At 57.3% G+C, this 23,907-nt stretch overlaps 7 protein-coding genes across 7 annotated transcripts; 1 reads left to right on the forward strand and 6 right to left on the reverse strand.

Annotated features, from left to right (window-relative positions):
- Positions 1-2,683: 2,683 nt before the first annotated feature.
- On the reverse strand, positions 2,684-5,823 carry E0L32_000796 (uncharacterized protein; the record flags this gene model as incomplete). Its single annotated transcript, XM_031142774.1, has 2 exons — positions 2,684-5,257; positions 5,335-5,823. 2 exons carry the CDS (start codon positions 5,821-5,823, stop codon positions 2,684-2,686), a joined length of 3,063 nt encoding a protein of 1,020 aa, XP_030994330.1.
- A 3,985-nt stretch (positions 5,824-9,808) lies between these two features.
- On the reverse strand, positions 9,809-10,816 carry E0L32_000797 (uncharacterized protein; the record flags this gene model as incomplete). The annotated part of the gene is made up of 4 exons (XM_031142787.1): positions 9,809-10,362; positions 10,415-10,496; positions 10,552-10,684; positions 10,740-10,816. The coding sequence occupies 4 exons, from the start codon at positions 10,814-10,816 to the stop codon at positions 9,809-9,811; spliced, it is 846 nt and encodes a 281-aa protein (XP_030994331.1).
- Positions 10,817-12,266: 1,450 nt separating this feature from the next.
- Positions 12,267-13,002, reverse strand: E0L32_000798 (uncharacterized protein; the record flags this gene model as incomplete). Its single annotated transcript, XM_031142798.1, has 2 exons — positions 12,267-12,828; positions 12,896-13,002. 2 exons carry the CDS (start codon positions 13,000-13,002, stop codon positions 12,267-12,269), a joined length of 669 nt encoding a protein of 222 aa, XP_030994332.1.
- Positions 13,003-14,358: 1,356 nt separating this feature from the next.
- Positions 14,359-17,121, reverse strand: E0L32_000799 (uncharacterized protein; the record flags this gene model as incomplete). Its single annotated transcript, XM_031142809.1, has 8 exons — positions 14,359-14,963; positions 15,027-15,213; positions 15,273-15,448; positions 15,500-15,773; positions 15,830-16,371; positions 16,427-16,603; positions 16,664-16,773; positions 17,069-17,121. 8 exons carry the CDS (start codon positions 17,119-17,121, stop codon positions 14,359-14,361), a joined length of 2,124 nt encoding a protein of 707 aa, XP_030994333.1.
- Positions 17,122-18,442: 1,321 nt separating this feature from the next.
- Positions 18,443-20,345, reverse strand: E0L32_000800 (uncharacterized protein; the record flags this gene model as incomplete). The annotated part of the gene is made up of 4 exons (XM_031142820.1): positions 18,443-18,615; positions 18,673-19,622; positions 19,679-20,151; positions 20,205-20,345. The coding sequence occupies 4 exons, from the start codon at positions 20,343-20,345 to the stop codon at positions 18,443-18,445; spliced, it is 1,737 nt and encodes a 578-aa protein (XP_030994334.1).
- Positions 20,346-20,989: 644 nt separating this feature from the next.
- Positions 20,990-21,946, forward strand: E0L32_000801 (uncharacterized protein; the record flags this gene model as incomplete). Its single annotated transcript, XM_031142831.1, has 1 exon — positions 20,990-21,946. One exon carries the CDS (start codon positions 20,990-20,992, stop codon positions 21,944-21,946), a length of 957 nt encoding a protein of 318 aa, XP_030994335.1.
- Positions 21,947-22,153: 207 nt separating this feature from the next.
- E0L32_000802 (uncharacterized protein) lies at positions 22,154-23,874 on the reverse strand (the record flags this gene model as incomplete). The annotated part of the gene is made up of 3 exons (XM_031142842.1): positions 22,154-22,949; positions 23,010-23,771; positions 23,855-23,874. 3 exons carry the CDS (start codon positions 23,872-23,874, stop codon positions 22,154-22,156), a joined length of 1,578 nt encoding a protein of 525 aa, XP_030994336.1.
- Between the last annotated feature and the right edge of the window lie 33 nt (positions 23,875-23,907).

A 23,907-nucleotide genomic window follows, 5' to 3' on the forward strand; every position in this document is an offset into this window, starting at 1 on the left:
ATGCCAGCCCGGAAGCAATGTCGTGTCTGACCTGCGATAGACGCAAGCTGGACTGCGATGCGCTCCGCCCCAGATGTTCCCCATGCCGGCGCTCACACATGAAATGCGCCTACGACGGCTCCATTATCCCCATCACATTTCAGGATGAGACGCAGAGCATTGTCGAGCGCTCGAGCCGGCAGAAGAGACGCAAGATAGCAGATTCACCAGCACAACTATCAGCGCAGGCACCGGAAGCGACACCTCCAGCACCGGTTGATCCCGCAGCGTCCTTGGTACAGAACTGGTTCTCCTTCCCCGACGACGCGTCTTTCGACTTTGACCCAACAATAACCCCCTGGGTCGACGACTTGTTCGAAGGCTACATCCACAATGTCTGCGAGCCGAGTCCCTCGCAGGACGAGAACGGCCTATTTCACGTGGCCCTGGACATGGCCGCACAAGACGACCAGTTGCCGCCCATCGTAACAGCACAGCCGAACCCTGAGCCACCTCCGGCATTCTCTACACCACCCCCACTACCATCCCAGGAGCACCAGCCATCGCCCGCAAAGACCGAGGCCAGCAGCAGGGCAACCCAAGACGTGCCCGACCACTTCCTGGCGCAGTACTACACCAGCAACCTGACGGGCCGGTACAGCTCCAAGGACACGGGCTGGAACCTGCACATGCACTTCTACAACCGCTTCACGACGAGCCACCCCTTCGTCCTGGCGGCGCTGTACGCCTGGACCTCGGCGCACCTGCACTTCTCGGGCGCCATCGACTCGCTCGCCAACTCGGACCACCACTACGAGCGGTGCCTGGCCGAGATCCAGGCCCGGACGCGCGCCGACATCAGCGGCACGCCCTCCGCGGCGCCCGTCAGCGAGGCCGATGTAATCTCCGCCAGGCTCGAGCTGGAGGACGACCTCGACGCCGTGGTCGTGGCGCTCTACTTCCTCGCCTCGACGGACCACGTCGCGTGCCGCGCGGAGCGGCTGCGCCGGCTGGTGCGCTTCATGGTCGTGCTGACGCGCGCCAACTACCGCGATGGCGGCGACGGCCTCTCCGTCACCGTGTCCTGCTGGTTCTGCTTCCTCGACGCCCGGGCCTCGGCCTTTGGCGGCGGGCGCGCCGCGCTCGTCGAGGCCATGGGCGGCGAGCCGGGCGTGCTGCGCGCCATCCTCGCCACGCGCGGCCTGCTGCAGAGGGAGTACCGGATGCTGTACCCGTCGCGGGAGAAGCTGCGGGACGACGCGCACCTGCCGCTGTCGACGGCGCTGTCGCGCCTCGTCGCGCTGTTTGGGGAGCTGTCTCGGGAGGCGGGCAGGGGCGGAGGAGGAGGTGGCCAGTCGGAGAGGGCGCGGGTCCGCCGCTCCCTCGATGAGATAAAAGACGTGAGCATTCTTGCATTGAAAAAGAAAAGCCTCTGCTGCGCTATGCAAGCAACCAAGCACTGACACAAAGGCCCTAGGTCCTGCAATGTATCGACGCCAAGCTCGCGTCAGAAAGGCGCATCCTGTCGACCTTTCTCAGCACGACGGCCCTGTACAACGCCGTCGAGATCTACTACTCGCGGGTGTGCAGGCCGGACGCCGAGCTGTACGCCGCGGACGCCAACGCCTCGGCGACCGTCCGGGTGGTCGAGCAGATGCACGGCCAGCTCGGGCTGGCCAGGTCGGACACGCCGCAGACCAAGATGTGGCCGATCCCGCTGATGATGGCGGCCATCGAGAGCAGGGACTCGATCTACCGCGACTGGGCGCTGCGGAAGATGAGGGATTACGATCACGCTGGGGCGCACTATCGCCACGTCTGCACTCTTGTAGAGAAGATCCAGTCGGAGGAGCAGCGGACAGGGCGGAGGGCAGACATCGGCGCTTTGTTACGGGAAATGCAGCCAGAGTTCGTGATATAAACCGGACAGACAGAAATGGAATGATTCATGATTCAATGACTACCTATCGAACCATCGGACCTTGGAAGAGTCACAGAAGCGCAGAAGCACTGACGCACCAAAGGTTCAGCAATGTCATGTAAAGTAGTCATAATCTGTTACTTGTATCCGTACCTGTATCCGTGCTCGTATCTGAAATTACACCGCGCCTTCTTCCGTCCTTCCTTCGCTCTCTCTAAAGCAAATCACCCTGCAGCAGATAGCAACATCCAGTCCCCCTTTCGTAAAGCACTCCCTCAAGTTCATGTAACGTACTGTGCTGCAAGTATGCGAATGTCCCTCCCTTCCTTCCGTATGTTGTCCTTCCATTTCCGTATTCTCCAAGTTGATGTGTGTGCTGTGTGGGAGCGATTTCCCCCTCCTTTCATGTAAAAACAAGCAAGAGCAGTCAAAACACAAAAGACGAATGATGAAGTGACTTGAAACAAAAACAAAAGGCAACGCTACAAGAATGCAACTAGAATCTCTGTCACGTCATCTGCGCCCATCATCCTCATCCTCGTCCTCACCATCGAGTTGAGATGGCACCATGTTCCTAGATGACAACTTCCTCCCTTCAAAAATCAAAACAACAAAGAAGGAAGCACGGAAAACACAACCATTCAGGCAATGACATCCGGATGCTCCTCCTTGAAACTCATCACCATCTCAATCCTCCCCCATCCCCAACCACACCACCTTGTTTCACACCACACATCCTCCCCATCCCTTTCCCGTCCTTCCTCCCTCCACTCAACACACACCTCAACTATCAATAACATCAGGAATCTTCCCCTCGACAGCACTAATAGCAGCAAGATTGACCTCGCCCACGTGCGCCCCGCCCGCGTCGCCCACGCCCGCCAGCAGCGCCACGCACTCGATCACGTCCTCGGGCTCGAGCAGGTGCCACTTGGCCAGCGTGACCTTGGTGCTGGCGCCCACGGTGACCGTGTACGTCTGCTCCTCGAGCAGCTCCGCCTCGCCGCCGTGCCCGTCGGCCGGCGCCGTCAGCGCGCGCAGCGCCCGGAACATGTCCTCGTCGGTAAAGTCGTCGCCCGAGCACATGACGAACCCGACCCTCTCGCCCGAGGGGGACTGGGACTGTGACGGGTCGGCGCCGGCGCCGGCGCCGCGCTCCGCCGTCGGCGAGCCGGGCACCTCGGCCATGTCGGCGTTGTAGCTGTGGACGAGCCGCTTGGCGATCTCGCCCTTGTTGATGAAGGTGGGGCGGACCTCGAGGTTGGCCTTGCCCGTCATGACGTCGACGTCCCAGTCGCGCGCGACGCCGCCCTCGAGCTCCTTCTGGCACTCGCGCGACATGTGCGCGCCCTGCTCCGGGTCGGCGAGGCGGTAGTGCCACGTGAGCGCGCAGCGCTTGCGCTCGATGAAGGACCCCGGCACGCGGTCCGTGTACTTCTGGAACACCTCCATGACCTCGGCCTGCCAGCCCATGTCGAACTTCTCGGCCAGGTTCTCCCACTCGGTCTGGCCCGGGTGGCGCATGAAGCTGCCGTGCTCGGCGCTGAAGCCCAGCTCCGTGATGTGGCCCAGGTGCTGGTCGAGGAACTCCTGGTCGCGCCCGCTGATGATCCACACGGCGTTGCGGTGGTCCGACGCCAGCACTTTGAGCGAGTGGATCAGGCGCTCCGAGGGCACGGCGGCGCTCGGCTCGCGCACGATGGGCGTCAGCGTGCCGTCGTAGTCAAACATGAAGAGGCGCTTGCCGGCGGCGCGGTACTTGGCCAGCAGGTCGGCGCGGTCGAGCAGCGGCGTGGCGACGACGTTCTTGCGCGAGCCCAGCACGTGCACGAGGCGGCGCAGCATGGTGCTGATCCAGTTCTGCACGTTGCGGTTGGTGACGTGCTCGTACATGTTGCGCTGCGTGCGCCGGCGCTCCTCGGGGCTCATGGTCAGCGCGCGGTTGATCTCGTCGGCGACGTGCGAGAAGTCCCAGGGGTTGATGTGGATGGCCTCCTTGAGGCTGCTGGCGGTGCCGCTGAACTCCGATATTATCAGGGGCCCGTGCGTCTCGCGCTGGCAGATGACGTACTCGAGGCTGGTCGTGTTCATGCCGTCGCGCACGCTCGTGATGAGGCCGATGTCGCCGGAGCGCAGCAGGGCAAAGTACTCGTCCTGGCTGAGATACTGCGGGTAGTGCTGCACCGGCGAGTAACCGAGGGAGCCGTACATGCCGTTGATGCTCATAACAAGTTCGTTAACCCTGCTGGCAATCCTGGTCTCCTCGCCGTCCTTCTCCTCCTCGATCGACGTCGGGCTCGTCACCTGGATCAGCACCACCTTCTCGCGCCACTCCGGGTAGCGCTCGAGGAAGCGCTCAAAGGCGAGCAGCTTCTTGTCGACGCCGCGGATGCTGTCGAGGCGGTCGCGGCCGACGATGATCTTCTTGCCTTCGTACATCTTCTTGAGGGCGTGGTACTTCTCGTTGACCGAGTCGCTCCAGGCCAGCTTCTCGACCTTGGACGCGTCGATGCCGATGGGGAAGACGTCCATCTCGACGCGGGCGCCGTAGGCGTCGACGCCCTTGTGGTCCGAGGGGAAGCCCAGCACGCGCGTGCAGCAGCTGGCAAAGTGGCGGGCGTAGCCGAAGCTCTGGAAGCCGATGAGGTTGGAGCCGAGGACGCCCTCGAGGATCTCCTTGCGGCGGGGCAGGCAGCGCAGGAACTCGGAGGAGGGGAAGGGCGAGTGCAGGAAGAAGGAGATGTAGATGTGCGGGGAGCGCTGGCGCAGCATGCTGGGCAGCAGCATGAGGTAGTAGTCGTGGACGACGACGATGTCGCCGGGCTTGTAGATCTCGACAATCTTATTGGCGAACTTCTGGTTCATGCGGTAGAAGTCGGCCCAGTGGATGCGCTCCCTGCGGCCGTCGGTGGGCTCGTGCTGCCGGTAGTGGAAGAGGGTGTAGAGCTCGTGCTCGGCGTAGCGCCGCCACCGCGCCTGGTCGCGCAGGAGGACGCCCTCGTCGCTGCCCTCCGAGTCGTCGGCCAGCCACACGGGAACAGTCTTTATCTTCTTATCGTGCGACAGCTGGTTCTCGAGGCGCAGCTGGTCCTCCTTGGGTATCCACAAGCCCTCGCTCGAGGTCTGTCGCGGGGCGGCGGTGGAGCCGTCGACGGGGATGGGAGCGGAGAGCGGGTTGAGAGGGGGCGGCATCTGCGCCGTGGTCGCGGGAGGGGTGTCGGGCGGAGAGAGGACGTTGGGCGGGGCTTCGATCTCGCCGGTCCACGCGACGACGGTATGGTTCCAGGGCGCCTGCTCGGATGAAAGGTAGGAGAAGGAATCAAAGAGGGCCGACTGGCCTTTTCGTGGTTTGAGGTCCTGCACATCCAGAGTCAGTACATAAGCGGCTCATTTCAGCTCTCATGGAAGCTTGTCGCTTTGGGAAGATAACATACCCAGTCGGTGCCCGGCTTGTACGTCAGCGAGTGCGGGATGTTGAACGTGGCAGAGATGATGTTTCCGCTGAGCGCGAGGTCGGGATTGACCTCCCTGATCTCGGTCAGCGACTCTCGCCGGCCGCCCATCTTGAGCAGACTCATGCGCCGCAGCAGGTCACGGCCAGAGGCGGCGTCGGGGAGTGTGTTGGCGGCGGTGGCGGCGGCCGATCCTTCAGCAGGCTCCGGCGAACTGACTAGCCCTCGCTGGTCGCTGGTGAAATAGCCTGGGGTCGAGGATTGCGGGTTCGAGGTTCCCGAGGAGCCCTGGCTGGACTGCGACTTGTAGGTGTCGGGGCCTATGCCTGGTGTGACGGGCACTTGGGTGATGGATTGTCGCTCGTGCGGGGGCAGGTGAGACTCGGTGCGGTTCTGCAGACTCGGGCGGGGTGAGAGGTTCTCGTGCTCGTCTGGGCCCGTGTTGGGCTTCTCGGCAGGCGGCTGCGACATTTTGGCAGAGGTGTTAACTCGACAGGCAGCTGAGAGTGCAGCGGTCGGGAGGTGAGAGGTGGGAGGGGGTGAGAGGTGAGCGAGACGAAGATGCAGCTCCGCACCAGAGAGCACTGACGCTCAGGTGAGGGAACGGTCAAAGAACGCAGGCAGAGCGCGGCGGTCTGGGAAGTGCACTTGGCGAAGAAGAAGAAGAATAGAGGGAGAAGAGAAGAATGGAGAATGGCCCGTCTGGGTAAAACAGAGGGAGAAGGGTAGGGAGGGAGGGAAGAGAAGCCGGCAGAAGTGAGGGAATGGCGGTGATGCTTCCCGGCGGGCTGCAACCAGTTGGCGTCAAGACAAGACAATCAGGAAGACGGACGGCCCAGACAGCTAGCGATCCGCCTGGTTCTAGGCCAGGACGAGAGCCCACTTTCTCATGCACTCGATGCAGCGTTTCTTAGTCGAAAAGCAGTCAGTGTGTGCAGTGTGTGTGAGGCCAAGCTGAGTGGGGGCGGTGTCCCGGCGCTGGCTCGTCAGAGCAGGACGATTTGCTCCAGAGCTCGACGCAGGTCGATTCAGACAGGGCAGAGGTGGGCGGAAGCCAAGAGGCGGCGGGCCTGATCTGACTCTTTTTGTCTGGCACTCCAAACAACCAATGCGCACCCCAAGACAATGCTGAGGATATCTCGGTTTGTTGTTTGTCTATGCGACGCACGCGCAAAGTGCCGGATGGAATTGAAAGAGGGACCAAGACGCTTTTTTGTTGGCGATCGATCTCGAAGTTTGGCGGGGTATTTTTTGGACCAGGGCCAGCGTCACCGTCACCCGTCCCAGCAGACAGAGAGCAGACAGAGAGCAGACAGAGAGCAGACAGAGAGCAGACAGACCAGCCAGTCAACGATAAGGTGATTTTGACGTGAGCAGACGGTTCAAGGTTCCAAGCCAGCCAGCATTGGTGCATCCGAGGATTGGAGCATTGGCACCAGTAACGGGTACCTTGGCAGAGCCTGAGCTGCAGCTTTTTTTGGTTTGCACTGGTCTTGCTCCTCCCGGTCTGGCTGGGCTAGCGGGGTAGCAGTACTGGGTGAAGTGCTAAGTCGCTTCGCTGGCAGGCTAGCCAGAACAGTCGTAGCGAGAGTTCCAGGGTGTTTCTTTGTTGGTTACGTTGGTGTTGCGTTGCAGCGACAGTGCTCCCGGGACCATCAAATCATCAATCATGTGAAATGTCTCTCCGACATTCGGAACTGACCGCAGCCAATCCTCTGTTGTGTCCGCTCTCTTCTCTTCTCTTCTCTCTCTGACTGTCGAGCAACAACCCAGCACAAAGCCCAGTCACACGCAAAGATGCTGTGGCCCCCCTACCAGACAGAAAGCCAGCAAGCTTGTTGGTCAATCTGGAAGTGAACAACCTCGAGTGGTAGCCTCAAGGTACTCAACCGACTCGTCGTCGTGGGGCTCGATGGAGAACCAAACGGGTCCCTTGGCTCGCTCTGGGAGATGGGGCCGGGTGGGAATTGGGCAGTGGGAATCTTGGTGCCGGCACCAGAGGGAGGAATCCAAGGGAAATTGACTGGATGATGACGAAGACTCTGGAACAGAAGGGAAGAAAAAGCCCGCAGCAGTGTTCGCTCACTCACTCACCTTGACGTAATCGGTACCTGTCAGCGCATCCCTGACAGCGATCGTCCCAACAAATGCCTTTGCCTTCTGGCTCTAGCTCTTCGATCTAGAATTCTTCGACGGGCAAACAGCTGTTGATCTCTTGTCTAACGATGTCTTGTCTAAAATACACGGAATGAAGGTATGTATGGGAGGAAAGGAAAAACAAACAAGCGAGAGGCTGGAGGGAGGCCCAGTACAAGTACTTGAATCATTTCCACCAAGACAACAGGACACCTCTCGCACTGGAATTTCCCTCAATTGGCACGAATCGAGTCAGCCGCTTCCCAGCGCCTGCGTCGGTTGCAACCTTAATTGCCTGCAGTAAGGCCCTGCCTGTGATGGTGATGGGCTTGGGATTGGATCGCAATGCATCGTGATGGCCGTTGATGGTGGTGGCCATCTGCAGCGCCGGATCTCTTGGCCTCTGCCATCCGTCTTTTCTCCTGCATCCCGGCCGACCTCTGGCCCTTCTCTCGGCCCCTTTTGTCCCCTTTCGGCCTCACTGTCAATCTCCAGAAAGCCATAGCAGCCAGCATCCAGCAATATCGGCAAGAGAGAAGTGAGTCGTAAGCAGCGCCAGCGCTTCCTGTAGTCGAGAGCGCGATTTTCCCTCATTACCCGGCGGAATGTGTGCTGCATCTAGCTGCACCTCTCCCATGCACCACCACTTTGTCACATCTCAAATCACACCCCTTTATTGTTCCCCCCAAAGACAAGACACTCGCAGAGATAGAGAGACAAGTTGGGTAATAATGAGGCTATTCCGGCACCACACAACCTCTGCCCGTAATCCCCCGAAGACAGCGAAGTATGTAGTAGACGCACATCCCGCGCCCCGTGCCGCCCTACCGCACCGCTCTCCCTCTCCCCCTCATGCACGCTACGCCCACATGGCCGCAACCACGCCCCTCCACTGGCTGTATCGGGGCCCTGCCCGGTCCAGACCGCACATGTTGGGCGTGCAAGGTAGACAGACAAGCTGCAGACATGCATGCATGCAGGCAGGAACTCTGTGATGATCTGATACCAGTGCATCCTGATGTGCAGCCGCCAAGGCCCTGTTCTGCCCGCCTTCCAATGCATGCGGCTTTTGACGGCTCACTGCCCAATGCAACCAGTAATTTGAGCCGGATTGCCAGCGCACCTCGTCAGCACGTCTGTTACCCCAAATGGGTATCGCGAGATATCAAAGAGACCATGAGAAGTGCGGTAGAATTAATTCTTTACCGGGGTTTAGCCTTCTTCAATACTTGTTTGACCATCATGCAGGATAGTAGTTCGACTTTGTCAACTCTGTCACAGTGTCACAGATCTTAGAGACAGCCCACGTCCCGGTCCACCTGTCCAAGCATGGCAATATCCAGCATTAGGAAGAGTCTCAAATAAACTATAGCAACCCACATCTCCCAACTGAATTCTCATCCTGTGAACACTTCAGCAACCCGGATGGCTCATCTGGTCCAGTTTCCAGCTTGATGATAGTTCCGCCTCAGGCTGCAGCCTGCCACTCCGGTGTGCTGCCCTACATGGCTTCGGCGATGACATCCCGGGCCGCAAGATCGAGGATGATATATGGTCCTTGAGTGAAAAGAAGAACTCGAAGAGCCGTTTCTGGCACTCGCGTGCATGCTCCGTACTCGGAGACGTCAACCAGTCATGAAAGTCCGTCCTGAACCAGGGGCTCCTGTCACAGAGTGATCAAGGATCAAGGCAGCAGTGACGGCGGATCTGCAGGGGAGATCTTCTTGTGTTCCCGGGAAAACATATTATCAAAGGGATGAACGCGCTACAGCCCATGATAGACACTCGAACAGGAGGCAGGCGGAGTAGATCCCTTTGTCCGCCATGATGAGGGCCCAGGCCACTGTCAAAGATGACCAAAGAGGTCTGTGCCTGGGGCAAAGACAGATGTGAAGATGGGCCAAAGCAAGATAAAATTCGAGGCGTGATAAGTAACCAGGTCAAAAGCAAATGTGTCTTACTTTGGGGCCCAAGGCTTGTCGGTCACCTCCCATCAAGGATGACAGAGGAATGTCAGAGAAAAGACGATGAGAATAGTGTATGTTTATTTATCTTCTTAAACTTCCTCTGAGTGTGCTGAAGTCCCTCCTGGCGGGAGTGGGTGTATCAAAAATGCCTCAATAACTCCGTCATCTGAATCCCAAGGTGAGAAAGCGATATTCGGTCCGACCCCTCCATGATGTACGGGCCAGTGTGCATGCCTCTCTGGATCCTATCAACTATGTGATTCCACCTTGACTCGTACATCATCCCCCTGAGCCTTGAAGGTATTGCATTCCCTTGTATAGACAGCCTCGACGAGTTGAAAGAACCACAGAGGTCAAGGCTTGCCCGCTTCAGGTGTTGACCACTCAATGCATTTCAGATGCTGGACAACTACTACGTCCGAGATGCTTAGTGGATACCACATAGCCCCGTCTTGGGGTTTCTTCACCGGTTTGAAGCATTTGCCGCATATCATTGGGCCCTTGTGCATCTCGCCTCCTGAAGGTGAAGGATGCCGAAGCGACTTCAAGAAGTCGACTGCAAAGTGGGGGATCTCTTCCATCAGCTCAAACAGCTTGTCGCTCTTGAGGGTGTTGCGCCGCGCGATGCAGAGGAAACCCGCTATCGCAGTTCGCCACCACTTGGCGTTCGGGATGGTGTATGCAGCTCTAATAGCGTCGCTGATCTCGTCGATCGAAAACGCGGTGGGATCATCAATGCTGCACAGCCGGGAGATATCGGCTTTGATTAGAGTAAACAAATGCTTGCGGGTGCCCCGTTTCAGGCCAGGAAGGAGGAAGAAGTCCCCGGCCTTCCAAAGCATAACACAGCCCTTGTACCGCGACCACTGGGTGATGTTGGCCAGCTTGGTCACAGCCTTTTCAACATCTGAGTTGTCTTGGTCAGCATATAATCTCGCACTGACACAAACGGCACGTACCTTGGCTATAGATGTAGAACAAGAGGCATTCGATCAGATCGGGGTTCTCGTCAACAATCGTGACCTCGCGATCTTGAGATTCCTTTGGAAAGGTCAGTGGATAGGTCAAACCTTGACGATATGGGAAGGCTGTGTACCTTGTAATGCCCGACAAAGCATTTCTTGAACCACTCGCACCTTCGGCAGAGGATGAGCAGGTGAACATTGAAGGTTTTGTCACCGCACTTGACGGTGGCATCGGCAAGAAAACCGGATTGAAACAGATCCGCGCTAGGAAGCCATGGTGAGTAATCAACAAGCAGGTGAAGGTTTGAGAGGAGCTCACTCTGATCCATCTGGATCCAGGGGTTTTCCTTCCAAGGAGCTGTGGCCTTCAGCAGGTGCGGCAGGGGAGTTCGACATTTTGGACTACAAGCCGTGAGGAGTCTAAGCCTTGATGTCGAAGTGATGACAATGGATTCACTACCCCATCCACCGAGTGAGATTTAGGATGGTTGGAGGTAAAGGTTGCAGGTAACTCTTGAAAGAGGCGGAGAAGTATCCAAGCCATTCACAGCCAATGCTGGCGTGGAAGAAGGGTGAGTAGAAATCTGATCCGCGACTAACGGGTTGCTCCGGTCAGGTCGAAGTATGATTGAATGACAGGTGAGATCAAAGTAACTTTCAGGCGTCTTATCGTGAATAGATATGATTCATAAGGTACATCTGGTTCATGATTTCCTTCACTAGCAAACAGCAGTGTCGGCACAAATTTCACAGTGCCATAGGGCTTTGCGTCATTGTAGCTTTGTTGCGAAATATCTGCCACTGAGTGACGTCTGTTCCTGTGCTTTGACATTAAACCACAAAAGTCCAAGTATGTATCAGTGCCGAGCATGAAAATACCTCTTCCAAGGGTGGCAAAAGATCCTCCACCTTCTCTTTTACATGGCGATCTTGATGACCAGCCCGTGCATGAAACACATTTCTTTTACCTGACACCCAACACTTGAAAGGGGACCATATATTGCCACCAGGGGAGGCTGACAGCGTAACCTCCGGTGTGGCATTGATTGAACCAGATGCTTCTGGTGCAGAGAACACTCCGATGGAGGTTCCACGTCCTATCGCCGCGATCGACTTTGACATCGGCCAAATAGCCAGACTCAAACAAGAGGAGACTACGCGCCAACAGTTAGTGATTGGACCTGCATATGGAATCCAAGCGAGACTTGGAGGCAATGCATCCATCTCGAACTGATGAGGTATCCATATTCCGTTGAGCAGAAGCGAGACCTTCGCTATTGGCTTGTGGTGAGGATGCCGCGGAGCGTGGGCCGCTAAGATCGGCGGGCGAGACGGATATGCTGCGCTAGTCTGCGTGCCGTCATGAATTCGATTTATGTAGTGGAATTATGTATCACCTAAGATGCGAGGTGGGTGAGGATTTAGTACATAAAAGAAGTTGTTTTCGTGATAAAGCAGTGCCTATGGCTGAAAAGCCATATTGATAAGCAACGAGGGATGTATGGGATGGGACTCAATGCAAGCTGTGAGGTTTGTCAAGTTCAACGCAAGCTTTCCAGTCACCACGAGACGGGGCGTGTGAGGTGTTTGAGATAGCAATTAATGGAGTATGCCTCAGCATCTAGGTCTAGGTCTAAGTGAAGGTCTAGGTCTATACTCTGTCTAAGACTGAGTAGAATTACACGCACGAAGGCGCAGGCAAGCACAAGCACACCGGTTTTACCAGCAGAATCCATCGTCCATTTTCTTTTCCCTTCTTCGTTTTCCCCGTCTGCTTCGTTCAGAGATTCATCGCAATCAAGAGACAGTCGTCAAGAGGCCCCGGCCCGGGCCAGGCGGGCAACACCTAGTGGTCGCGAGTGCGCTTGCGCGAGTCGTCGCCGTTGGTGCCGTTGGCGCCGTTGCGGATCTCGAGGGGGCCGTCCTGGGCGGCAAAGTACTCGAGGGAGCCCTTGGGGTCGGCCTTCATGCCCTTGCTGCCCTGCTGCCAGCCGGCGGGGCAGACCTCGCCGTACTGGTCGGTGAACTGGAAGGCCTGGACGAGGCGGATCGTCTCCTCGACGTCGCGGCCGACGGCGAGGTCGTTGACGGTGATCTGGCGCAGGACGCCCTTGGGGTCGATGATGAAGAGGCCGCGCAGGGCGACGCCCTCGTCCTCGATGAGCACGCCGTAGGAGCGCGAGATCTTGTGCGAGGGGTCGGCGATGAGGGGCAGCTGCAGGTCCTCGCCGAGGCCGCCCATCTTGCGCGGCTTCTCGATCCAGGCGAGGTGGGAGAAGTGCGAGTCGGTCGAGACGCCAAAGACGGCCGTGTTGATCTCGCGGAAGCGGGCGAGGGCGTCGTTGTACTGGATGATCTCGGTGGGGCAGACAAAGGTGAAGTCCATGGGGTAGAAGAGGAGGACGACCCTGTCCGAGAGAGGCGTGGTTAGCACGAAGTACGCAGGAGAGGGATGGAGACGCAACAACTACTCACCACTGGCCAAGGTAGTCGGACAGGGAGATGTCCTTGAACTCACCGCCGGGGAAGACGGTGGTGGCCTTGAAGCCAGGCGCAGGGCGCTGAACGAAAGCGGTCGACATGGTGAATGGCGGTGTATGAGTGTGTGTTTTCTGTGTGAGTGGTGCTCGTCTGAGGGAAAGCAGGCTCTTTTTCCTTGATCGCGAAGAAAAAAAAGTGTGATCGGTGGTGGTGCTCGTGGAAGGTGTGGTCGTGAGACTGTGGTGATGGAGAGGAGAAGGAGCTTGGTGAAGCTTTTCAGCAGTCGAGGGATGGAAATGGGAGAGATAAGAAAAAGATGGCGTTATCAGATGGCGTCGAAGCTTCCCGAACAACTCCTGACAACTCCTGCTATCGCCCGCTCCGGCGTCGGATGGGGCAGTCGCGATCCACAAGGATTGTTGCTAGGTTGCTAGGCAGGAGCAAACGACGAAGAGACTCCAGTCTTTTCCCTCGCTCTGGATCCGCCCATTGCGTAGCTTCTTCCCTCTCTCTTTCAATTTACTCATTCCTATCCTTCTATGTGCCTCTCCCTGACCAATTGATGGGTTATTCACGCCAGAAGCCTTTGCTTTGCCCGCGTTCTGTTTGCTGAAAACAAGCAGACAAAAAAGCAATTACACCCCTGCCTGCCCGTGTTGGGAAATTGGCGTCTGACGATAACACGCACCCCAAAAAAAAGAATGAGGTGACACCGGCAGCGTTAATCCCGGGCGGCTCCCTTGCGGCGGCCCACTGGTCGGGATTTGCTGCAGGTCTCTTCTAGGCTGCATTCTAGCTGCGCTAGCGCGACCGAACAGTGCTAGCAAGGTGCCTGACAGGCTGTTCTGCGAGCTAAATTACAAGTACAGAGGGGACCCACGTGCAGATAAGAACGTCGATCGCTGATCTGTCGCCGAAAACGCGCGCTATCACGTGCCAAGGGCAGTTGCCTGACAGGCCCTTTGCGTCCTCCCAACACGCCCGACACCGGCCGGCCGGGCTGCCCGGCTCGGCTCGGAGCTCACCTTTCTCGGATCAGATCAGATTATCATTTTTTGACCGTCCATCCAGGAGGAGTCAAGTCAGCTCGTCGCCGTCTGACGTCGAGTTTGCCCCTGTGCCTCCTTGCCATCACATGCAAGTTGACTCACACCGATGTCTCCTCAGCGCATTCATCGATGCCAAGATGGAGTCTCCAGAATGGCCACCATCCCGGTTCAATTCCGCATTGCATGTCGTCATCCTTGCCAGTAATTACAAATGAAAATGTATCGGTCATTGGCTTGGCTCTGAATAACCTCAAAAGTTGGCATGTGTGCGTGGCAAAGGCTCGGCCCTGCCACGTCCCGGCCGCATAATCATGACTAATTCGTAACCTCTTTTCTGCTCGCAACTCCATCCAAGAATCTGGAGAGATACAATCGCGAAGCCCCCAGCCACTCGGCTATCCCGGCTTGTCATTCAGTCTCCCAGATACTATTCTCGATAATCGCCCGCGATATCCACTCCACGTCCTCCCCGCCGATCGAGTTCGCAACCGCCATGATCTGCTCCGCCGTGAAATCACCCCCGTCGCCCCCATCCGCTCCCCCAATATCTAGGTGAAACGGCGCCGTGACATCCTGATAGAAAGAAGGCAAGCTCGCCGAGATACCAGTAGCCGCCATGGTCGTCATCGGCATGGTCGGTGGTGGCGGTGCTAAGACAGTATTGTTTGCTGCAAGCTGCTCTTGCTGGTGTGTCTGGTGCTGCTGCGCGAGCATAGACCCGACCGTCGGCTGAGGAGCCTGGATCCCGGCGGCATCGGAGGAGCCGGGGAAGGTTGGTCTGCTGCCGCCGCCACCCCCGATCAGCCTCATCATGCTGGCCAGCTTCTCGACCTCGGTCTTGCGGAACTCGGCGACGAGGTTGCCGCGCGTGATCATCTCGTCAAAGAGGGCGTAAGCCCGCTCGAGCCAGGCGGGCGGGTCGCTGCCGAGGAGCTGCGCGTCGACGACGCGGCCCACCAGGAGGACGATGGTCGTCATGAAGAGGGAATCGAGATCGAATGGCATGAATGCCTCTACATGCATGGTCTTGGGTTAGTGAATGATGGTGAGATGAAGGGTTTGAGGTTACCACGTACCGAGAAGGCCTTGGTTTTGGAGACCATCGAGGATGTGAAGGATTTGTATTGATGACTCCATGCACATGGTCAAGAGGTTACGGATCTTGCTTGGGGGTGCTAGGAATGACTGAAGCATGCTGGATGGTGCTTCGTATTGCATGTTCAGACAGCAGAAAAGCATGGGCCTCGTGGCCAACACGATGCACTGAGATAAACAAGGAGTTAGTCACAGAACCCAAAAGATCTCGACTTAGGATAATGTACCTGATGGTATAGGATATGCAGATGTGCAGACATTCTCGATACTCCACCAAATGATTCTTCTGAATGGAGCGGAAAGGTTTGTCGGAGCTCATCTGCAAGTCTGGCAATTCCCTCTAGGACAGCCTTGGTGCTTGTCAGGAACTTCTTCCGTAACCTTCCACTGGAGCCATAAACGGCTACATCTAATTAGAATGACTTCTTTTGGGGCGAATGTGAATTTGACTTACTCCCGTTGATGTGAGCTATTACCCGTGCCAGCTTGACCTGCATTCCCAATGCGGCTGTCCGCTGCACTGAGCCGGCGAATGTAGGAAGTTGGCAGTAGACATCGTCGTCGCTGATGGATGACGGGTTGCCCATCAACGAGGTCATCTGCCGGTCGAGTATATACACCGTCCACCAGATCTTGCGGCACCTCTGCACCAAGTGCTCGCCCAAGATGCGTATCGGCATGTCGGTATTCATGCCGTAGCCCATTGCGGTACGCATGGCTTGACCAATCTAGTCGGTAGTCAGTACCTCCTTTGTGCCGAGGGAAAAGGGCTGTGGCAACTCACAAAGACGTCTGCCGAGTTGCGAAAGTCTAGTGACTGCAGGTAGAGAGCTATGCAGCAGAGTATCTCTGTCGCCTCGACAGGCTCCCGGCAGAGAAACGTGATATCGGGCAGTAGGTGAAGAGCTTTCGCAATGAAGTTGGCGCCTGATGGTTTCCTCCCCTGGTTCTTCTGCAGAGTGAACGACTTGCCGAGAGCAAGCACAGTGAGGAAGTGAATATACCAAAGCCCCGCACTATCAGGCCTATCGAGAGAGTTGGAGTAGAATCTGTGAAGGCCAGCCATGAAGTCATCCTCGTCGAAGAGGTGGAACAACTGCCCGCAGTGGAATTTGACGGCATTGATGAGGTAGATGGCATGGTCCGGGCTAGGCAATACGGGATCCGGTGGAGAGGGACTTGATCGAGATCCGTCCCATCCTATGTCGTAGGCGAAGCCGTCGAAGAGCAGCGCGGCGGTGGGAAGAGGCTCATTGTATACGTGTTCGTGTGTGAGGCTGAGGACCTTGCGAGAGAAAGACCAGTTGGATGAGGTTCCGAGGTAGACTGAGCATTTGTTAGTACCCACAGGAACACGGCTCAGTTATGGAAGAGACCTCACATGTCCTTCCGTTAGATGCAGACATGTACGTGGATGGCATCACGGTCAAGGGGTTGGTGAGATCCGCTGCTTCCGGCGAGAGGACTTGTGCCTTCATCATTGGCGGATCATCACCGTGGGTATCTGATTGAGTCGCGACGACTGTGGACGAATCATGTTGACTCGCATCGGGCGTAGCTAAGACGTCGTCGGTTACTTTCAGAAATTGAAGCTTGGGCTGAAGAACCGACAACATACCAACTTGTGCGTCGCCATCGTGATCCTCGTGGCTGAGCTCGGACGAAGCATACAGCCGCGACTGTTGCTCCTCGAGGTGGGCGATCTTCTGTTGCAAGTCGGACAGATATCTATGCTCATCATTCAGTATCATGACTATTCAGAAGCAGGGAAGCGCGCTGCGCCCTCCCCAGAAGATGGACCTACCCTTGCGTGACCAAGACCTTATTGTCGCGGCCGTCAAACACACACACCAGCTTGCGCTTGCTGCAGCTGTCGCATGGCTGCAGGCCGGAGCACTTGATCTTCTGCCTCCGGCATCGAGTGCAGCTGCGCAACGAGGATAACACCAAAACATGTCAGTTGAGCGTTCTAGCGTTCGTTTCCAAACTCATCAGCATGCCGCATCGGGGTTGAGAGACATACGCATTTGGTGATCGCTTCGTCACACGGCCCTGGGAAGCAGTCCCGGGCTCCATGATGTCGGCATTACTACCCGAGCTGTCGGATGCGGCTCCAGGAGGCGGAGGAGTCTCTGGAGCAAGGACCACGGCCTATGTGTCGTCCGGCGTCAATCGGTGAGAAGGGGGAGGGGGGGATGCTCAAGTCCCGGTGTGTTGGTGGTTGGATGTGGAGAACGCGGGGGGTGTGGGTCGCCCGAGCCCCGACGAAGATAAGCATGGCAAGGTAAGTAGCCAAGTTCTGCTGCATGCATGCATCAATGCGCAGAAGGATCCCAGAAGGAGATAACAGCGTGGGAGCTTGGGAGAGGGGCACTGGAGGGGAGGGGAAGGGGCCATGCTTTTCCACCAAAGAGGAGAGTAAATTTGCTCGTCCATCCCCGGTCTGTAGTCATCCCTAGGTAGTCGCTTTTTAAACTTTACGATTGATGGTGACTTGAACGAAGGCAGTTACGGCATGTTGTTGGTTCTCAAAAGACCCGGCACAGACAAGACACCAGAGTTTCAGGAGCTTTGTCAGTTTAAGTAACAGCGGATGCTTGAAAACTGCCCTTGCAAGGCCTGTCTACCACGCGCAGAACCAATGATGATAGCCTTTTGAAGCTTGAAGAGTTCAATTCGGAAAATGCGAACAAGGAAGACCATCTCTTTTTATGGTGGTCAGATTGAGGGCAATGGACCTACTCTTATTCATTACTGCGTTACGAGGCCACAGGGGAATGCTCAACCGTGTGGGCAAGATGGAGAGGAGTTAAATACAGGGACAGAGCGATCCTCCCCAGAGGCTGGCGGGCTTACATGCGAAATCGGAAGGCTTGCCGTAGCGCTCGCTCCTAGCGTGACCCACCACAAAGAGACCGCCGGAAAAGCCGACGCAAGCGTTCAGGTCACTCCCAACGAGCATTAAGCAACATCACAGCAGACACTGAGGTCATGATAGGGGAAACGAGGGGCCTGAATCGAGCTATAGGACTTTTTCATTCTTGAAATGTCAAAGTAATACTGCAATCGCCTGTGTGGCATAGAGGAATCCTGGGGTTGAAGCATCTCATGTAAGGTGTAGATGTATCTATCAACGGCGTCCCAACTCCTGAGAAGTGATAATGCCCCCACTACCACCATTTCCTAGCATTTGATATGTTGATTGCAGAAGTTTTTCGAAGGCGAGATCCGTTAAGAGTTAGTGGTGATAGAGCTTCAGATTCCTTCACCAGAAACATCTTTCAATATGCTCAAAGGCTGTCTATCTATGATGATTAGGACTTGAATCCAAGCAGAAGGATAATAGTTACAGCTCTTATACCCTAACCACTATATGAAACCAAAGAGATTTCTACATCTAATAGTTGCTGGGGTATTTGAACGTGTCCACCGGGACAAACTCCTCCTTGATCACCCTAGGGCTGGCAAATCGCATCAGAGAGTTTGAGCTGCCGGCCTTGTCGTTGGTGCCACTGGCACGGCCACCGCCAAAAGGCTGCTGGCCCACGACAGCCGCGGTGCACTTGCAGTCTACAAGGGATAAGTTAGCAGGACACAGCATATGGAGAAAGGATGTGGCTGGCTCACTGATGTAGAAGTTGCCGGCAGAGAAGCGCAGAGCATCCTCCGCCTCACGGATGGCCTCCCGGTCCTGGGCGAAGATGGCACCAGTCAAGGCGAAGCCCCCTCCACTCTGGTCAACCTTCTCCATGACGGAAGTCCACTCGCTGTCGGGGTAGACATATACTACCATTACCGGGCCAAAGATCTCCTCGTTGAAGAGCTTGTGGGCTGGAGAGTCGGCCTGGTACACGGTGGGGTGGATGTAGTAGCCCTTGGAGCTGTCATAGGTGCCGCCCGCTATGAGCTTCAGCGAAGAATCCTTGTTGGCCTCGTCGATGATCCCCTTGATCTTGTCAAAGGAGCGTTGGTGAATCACCGGACCCATGAACGTCTCGAGCTTCTCGGTCGGGCTGCCGACGGTGATCTCCTTGATGCCGGCGGCCATGCCGCTGAGGAACTCAGCTGCCAGCGATTGGGGCACATAAGCGCGAGATGTGGCTGAGCACTTCTGGCCGGAGTAGTCGAACGCGCCTCGGATTGTGTGATTGACGGCGTTTGCGACGTCAGCCGAAGGGTGGACCAAGTGGAAGTTCTTGCCGCTTGTCTCGCCGACGATGCGGGGGAAGTCCCGGTAGGTGCGGTTCCCGATGCCGCGGCCTATCCTCTCGTACAGGGAGCGGAAGACATCGGAAGATCCGACAAAGTTGAGGCCGGCGAACTGCCGGTGGGACAGGACGATGTCGGTGACCATCTCCGCATCGCCGGGAACGAACTGGATGACGCCCTCGGGCAGACCGGCTTCCTGGAGCACCTTGTAGACGATGGAGCTGGCGTAGACACTCGAGGGAGAAGGTTTCCAGATGACTACATTGCCCAGGACGGCTGGGCCGGCGGCGAGGTTGCCGCCGATGGCGGTGAAGTTAAACGGGGAAACGGCGTAGACGAAGCCCTCGAGTGGTCGCCAGTCAATTCGGCTGTTGGAGTAGACGTTAGCGATTGGGTCTGTTCGATGCTACCTCAAAATCTTTACCTCCATTGCCCCTCCGCCTCTAGGGGAGGCTGCCTCTCCATGATCTCAGCAGCAAAGCTGACATTGAGCCGGAAGAAGTCCGCCAATTCGGCCGCCGAGTCAATCTCTCCCTGCCAGATGTTCTTGGCCTGGCCCAGCATCGTCGCGGCCATCAGCTCGTAGCGATACTTGGTCGAGATTAAATCGGCCGCCTTGAGGAAGATGGCAGCACGGTCCTTGAAGGACGTCTGTTGCCACTTCTTCTTGGCCTTGAGCGCGCTCTCGATGGCCTCAGAGACCTGCTCCTTGGTCGCCATCGGGTAGCTGGCGAACATGGTGGCGTGATCCGTCGGCATAGGCTGAACAAGGGACTGGGATGTCGCCTGCACCTTGCCGTTGATGGTAACCTCGCTCTTCAGCGGGATCTGCGCCTTCATCTTTCGCAGCGCCTCCTCGAGCTTTGCTCTCTCGGGCGAGCCCTTGACATAGCTTGGCTGCACTTCGAGTTAGCTAATTGGCTGCCGCATTCGTGATATGTCAAACTCACATTCGGCTCATTCCGAGGCTTGGGCAGGTTCAACGAGGACAGATGCCTATGCGCTTGGCTTGCACACACTGTTCCTGCACGGTGGACAGCTGGCGAAGCCCTCCTTGGCAGGTGTGAGGCGAGTGTCCTAGCAGATGCCATACTTCTCCGTGTCTATACGATCTGTGCTTGGGTTGAAAGTGTCTTCGGAGGCTGCACCGATCCTTTGGCTCTGGAAACTTATAGGTCGACATCTTCCTCTCGCAAACACACCCCGGGACGAGATGCGGTAAAGATACTTTCATCTTAACAGGCCAATGTGATACTGCCTGCGCCATGAGCAGCATACCGAAGACCCATCCTGGTGCGTGGGTGTAGTTGCTCCATATCGGCCTCGTTACCCGTCCCTGACAATGTTGTCGGGATAGTTGCCGACCATGGGCTGCCACCATTCTTGGCTCTCCACCTGTCATGCTGCTCCTCGCTAAAAGGTCACGGCGGATACACGCGGGGTTCGTTCTGAGGCCACTAAGATAAGCATAATTGCGATTATTACAGGGCCTACCTAGGTAGTTAGTGAAGTTTACAGGTGATAGCGACCCCTCCGCTAACTGTCCGAATCCGGTACCGGATCGAGCTCGGGCGCCGCCGTCGGCAAAATGCCGAGCATCGAAACAAAACAACAAGACAGGCCCGGACAAATCGCGGGCTCACGACAACAACGGATAACCGTCGTCAACTAATTTGGAACGACTCTTGAGCCATTATACCGTCGTTTTTGGAATTCAGACAAACCATCCAAAGCCATGGTCCGAGCCCCCGTCCCCCCAAGCGGCGTCTGGACGCCCGCCGTCACCTTCATCAACCCCGACACCGACGAGCTCGACCTCGCCGCGCAGGAGAAGTACTACGCCTACCTCTCCAAGACGGGGCTCGCGGGCCTCATAGTCCTGGGCACCAACGCGGAGGCCTTCCTGCTCACGCGCGAGGAGCGCCGCGCCCTCGTGCAGACGGCGCGCAAGGCCGTCGGCCCCGACTACCACGTCATGGCCGGCGTCGGCGCGCACTCGACCAAGCAGGTGCTGCAGTACATCGCCGACGCCGCCGAGGCGGGCGCCAACTCGGTGCTCGTCCTGCCGCCCGCCTACTTCGGCAAGGCCACCACGCCCGAGGTCGTCGAGCGCTTCTTCGCCGACGTCTCGGCGGCCAGCAGTCTGCCCATCGTCATCTACAACTTCCCCGGCGTGTGCAACGGGCTGGACCTCGACTCGGACACGATCGAGAGGTTGGCCGGCAAGTACGACAACATCGTCGGCGTCAAGCTGACCTGCGGCTCGGTCGCCAAGATCACGCGGCTGGCCGCCGCGCTGCCCAGGGACAGGTTCGCCACCTTTGGCGGGCAGTCCGACTTCATCATCGGCGGCCTGGCGTCGGGCTCGTCCGGGTGCATCTGCGCGTTCGGCAACGTCGCGCCCAAGACGGTGGTGCGCATCTACGACCTCTGGCAGCAGGGGAGCGTCAAGGAGGCGATGGAGCTGCACCAGAAGGCCGCGCTGGCGGAGCAGGCGATCAAGGGCGGCATCGCGCCGACCAAGTACGCCGCGTCTCTGACGACGGCCAAGGCGGCGGGCGTCGAGGGTGCCGAGAACCTGCTGCAGCCGAGGAGGCCGTACGTTGCTCCGAGTGCGGCGGTCAAGGAGATGGTGCAGAACAAGCTGAAGGATGTGATTCCGATCGAGGAGGGTCTGCCGCTGAAGGCATAGAGGGCTGGCACTAAATTAGAGTGCAGTAATAAAAGATCCAAAAAGTTTAAGAACCACTGCATGGTGCACCGAATGATCAAAGATTCAAATCTTGAAGTGATGGTTTGTCTTAGGCCGCATGTGAGGACTCAGTGCTAAGATGCACTATGCGTCATCCGAAGAACGTTCATAGATCCTCAACTTATTGCATCTATACGCTATGACTGTTCATCCGAATATTCTTCTTCGGAGCTCCGACCTCAAGGCGGCATACTCGTCCTCAGTCCTCGACACAGCGTCCCTGTTCTCAACAGCCCGGCGAGTCAGATATGCCAGGCACTCGCCAACGGTACCCCAAGTAGAGCACTTATACACATCAGGCGCTGCTTGGCCAGCACTCTTATCTTGCAGTAATTGGAATCCCAGCGCATCAGACATTCCCTGCAACTGCCCGAACCCGGTTGACACAGTCGGCAGACCGACCGCAAGTCGCTCCTGTCGCAACCGGTTGGCCGAAAAGACGCTCCTCTTGTTGTGGCCGCAAACAAGCAAGTCCACAGAGGGAAACGGGCGACCGCCCTCCTTACCAAACTCGCCGATCTCGCGCCGGATGGCCCCCAGCACCAGACTGTCGTAGCACTGGTCGGTCCCTTCCTTGGTGTCGTGGATCAAACTCCGCTCCTCCGAGTTGATGTAGGCCCCTCGAACGACTTTAAGACCCATGGTGAAGCCGTCCTCGGCAGCCGCAGCGAGGTGCCTACTCACGAGAGCCGGTGCACCCTTGAGATATGCCTGGTAAGTGTTGTAGACCACCGCCGTCCCTTCCCGGTTGAACTTGCGCATAAGGCCCAGAACGACATTGTCAATACCATGCTGCACGTGCTGGGCCTCGGCATCGACGATAAGCCGTGCCTTCTTCGCCTTGATAGCGGCGCAGATCTCATCCAAGGTCTCGAGCATCTGTGGCGGAGGAGGGATGTTCTTGATCAGAGCCTGGTTGACTGCTTTGCCTGCTCCGGTAAGCCTGGTAGTAATGTCAGCATCTTTTCCAAGGGATAGCGGCATGTATCTCTAGAGTACATACTTGATCGCAAGCAGATCTCCCTCCTCAATCTGATCAGCCGTCTTCATGACGCCAACCCTCCATGCCTCGATCTGCGGATCCTCCACATCGGTCCTCGCCTCCTTGCTCAACGCCTCCACCGGCGCCTCGTGGATTGTGTTCCCGTTCTTATCGTAGACCGTCTCTCGCCCGTACGTAAGAATCACCCCCTTGAACCCCATGTCCTTCAGCCTCCCCACGCACGCCCTCGTCTCGGCGGTGTTCTCGCCAGTGCAGAACTGCTCGTAGAATCCCTTCTTGAGCAGAGCGTGCAGGACGGGGTTCTTGTCGGGGTTAAAAATGAAGCTCCGATTAGGTTTGGAGAGGAAAGAGAGGACGGAGAGGGTCGGCAGCAGGAGGAGACGGTGGGAGGAGACGAAGGCGACGAGGAGAGACCGGAGGAGCGCGCCGGTCGGCAGCGCGGACATGGCGGAAGGCCTCGCATTTGCTGTGGGCGCTGCGGATGTGGCCGCGCTATTCGCAGCCGTCACCACACCGACGGCGGCGGTCGAGCTGGCTCGCACCAGCTGCGGCCGGGTGCCTCCAGCGACGGTGTGTTGTTGCCGCGTACATGTCGCAGCGCAGGCAGCGATATGCTTGGGGATCGACGTCACCAGCGGTCTTACCGGCCTAGAGGCCGCGTAAGGGAGAGTGTGTGCCATGTCACGACAGAAGGCCAAGCGCAAGATGAGGAGACAGCAGTTCAGGCATTCAGGTGACCCTGATGATGCCGCCAGCAGGTCGCTATGTAGTTATCAAACGACAATCCGTCGCCACTACCACCACCACCTTTAGCCCTCCGCCCGCCTTCCTCTTCTGGTGCATACACACCGAGATCACGAGACATCGTTATCGGGGCATGTCCCGTCGGTATGCGCGA

This window comes from Thyridium curvatum (assembly GCF_004353045.1).
Source record: "Thyridium curvatum strain D216 chromosome Unknown NODE_3_length_876553_cov_77.224826, whole genome shotgun sequence".
Lineage (NCBI taxonomy): Eukaryota > Fungi > Ascomycota > Sordariomycetes > Thyridiales > Thyridiaceae > Thyridium > Thyridium curvatum.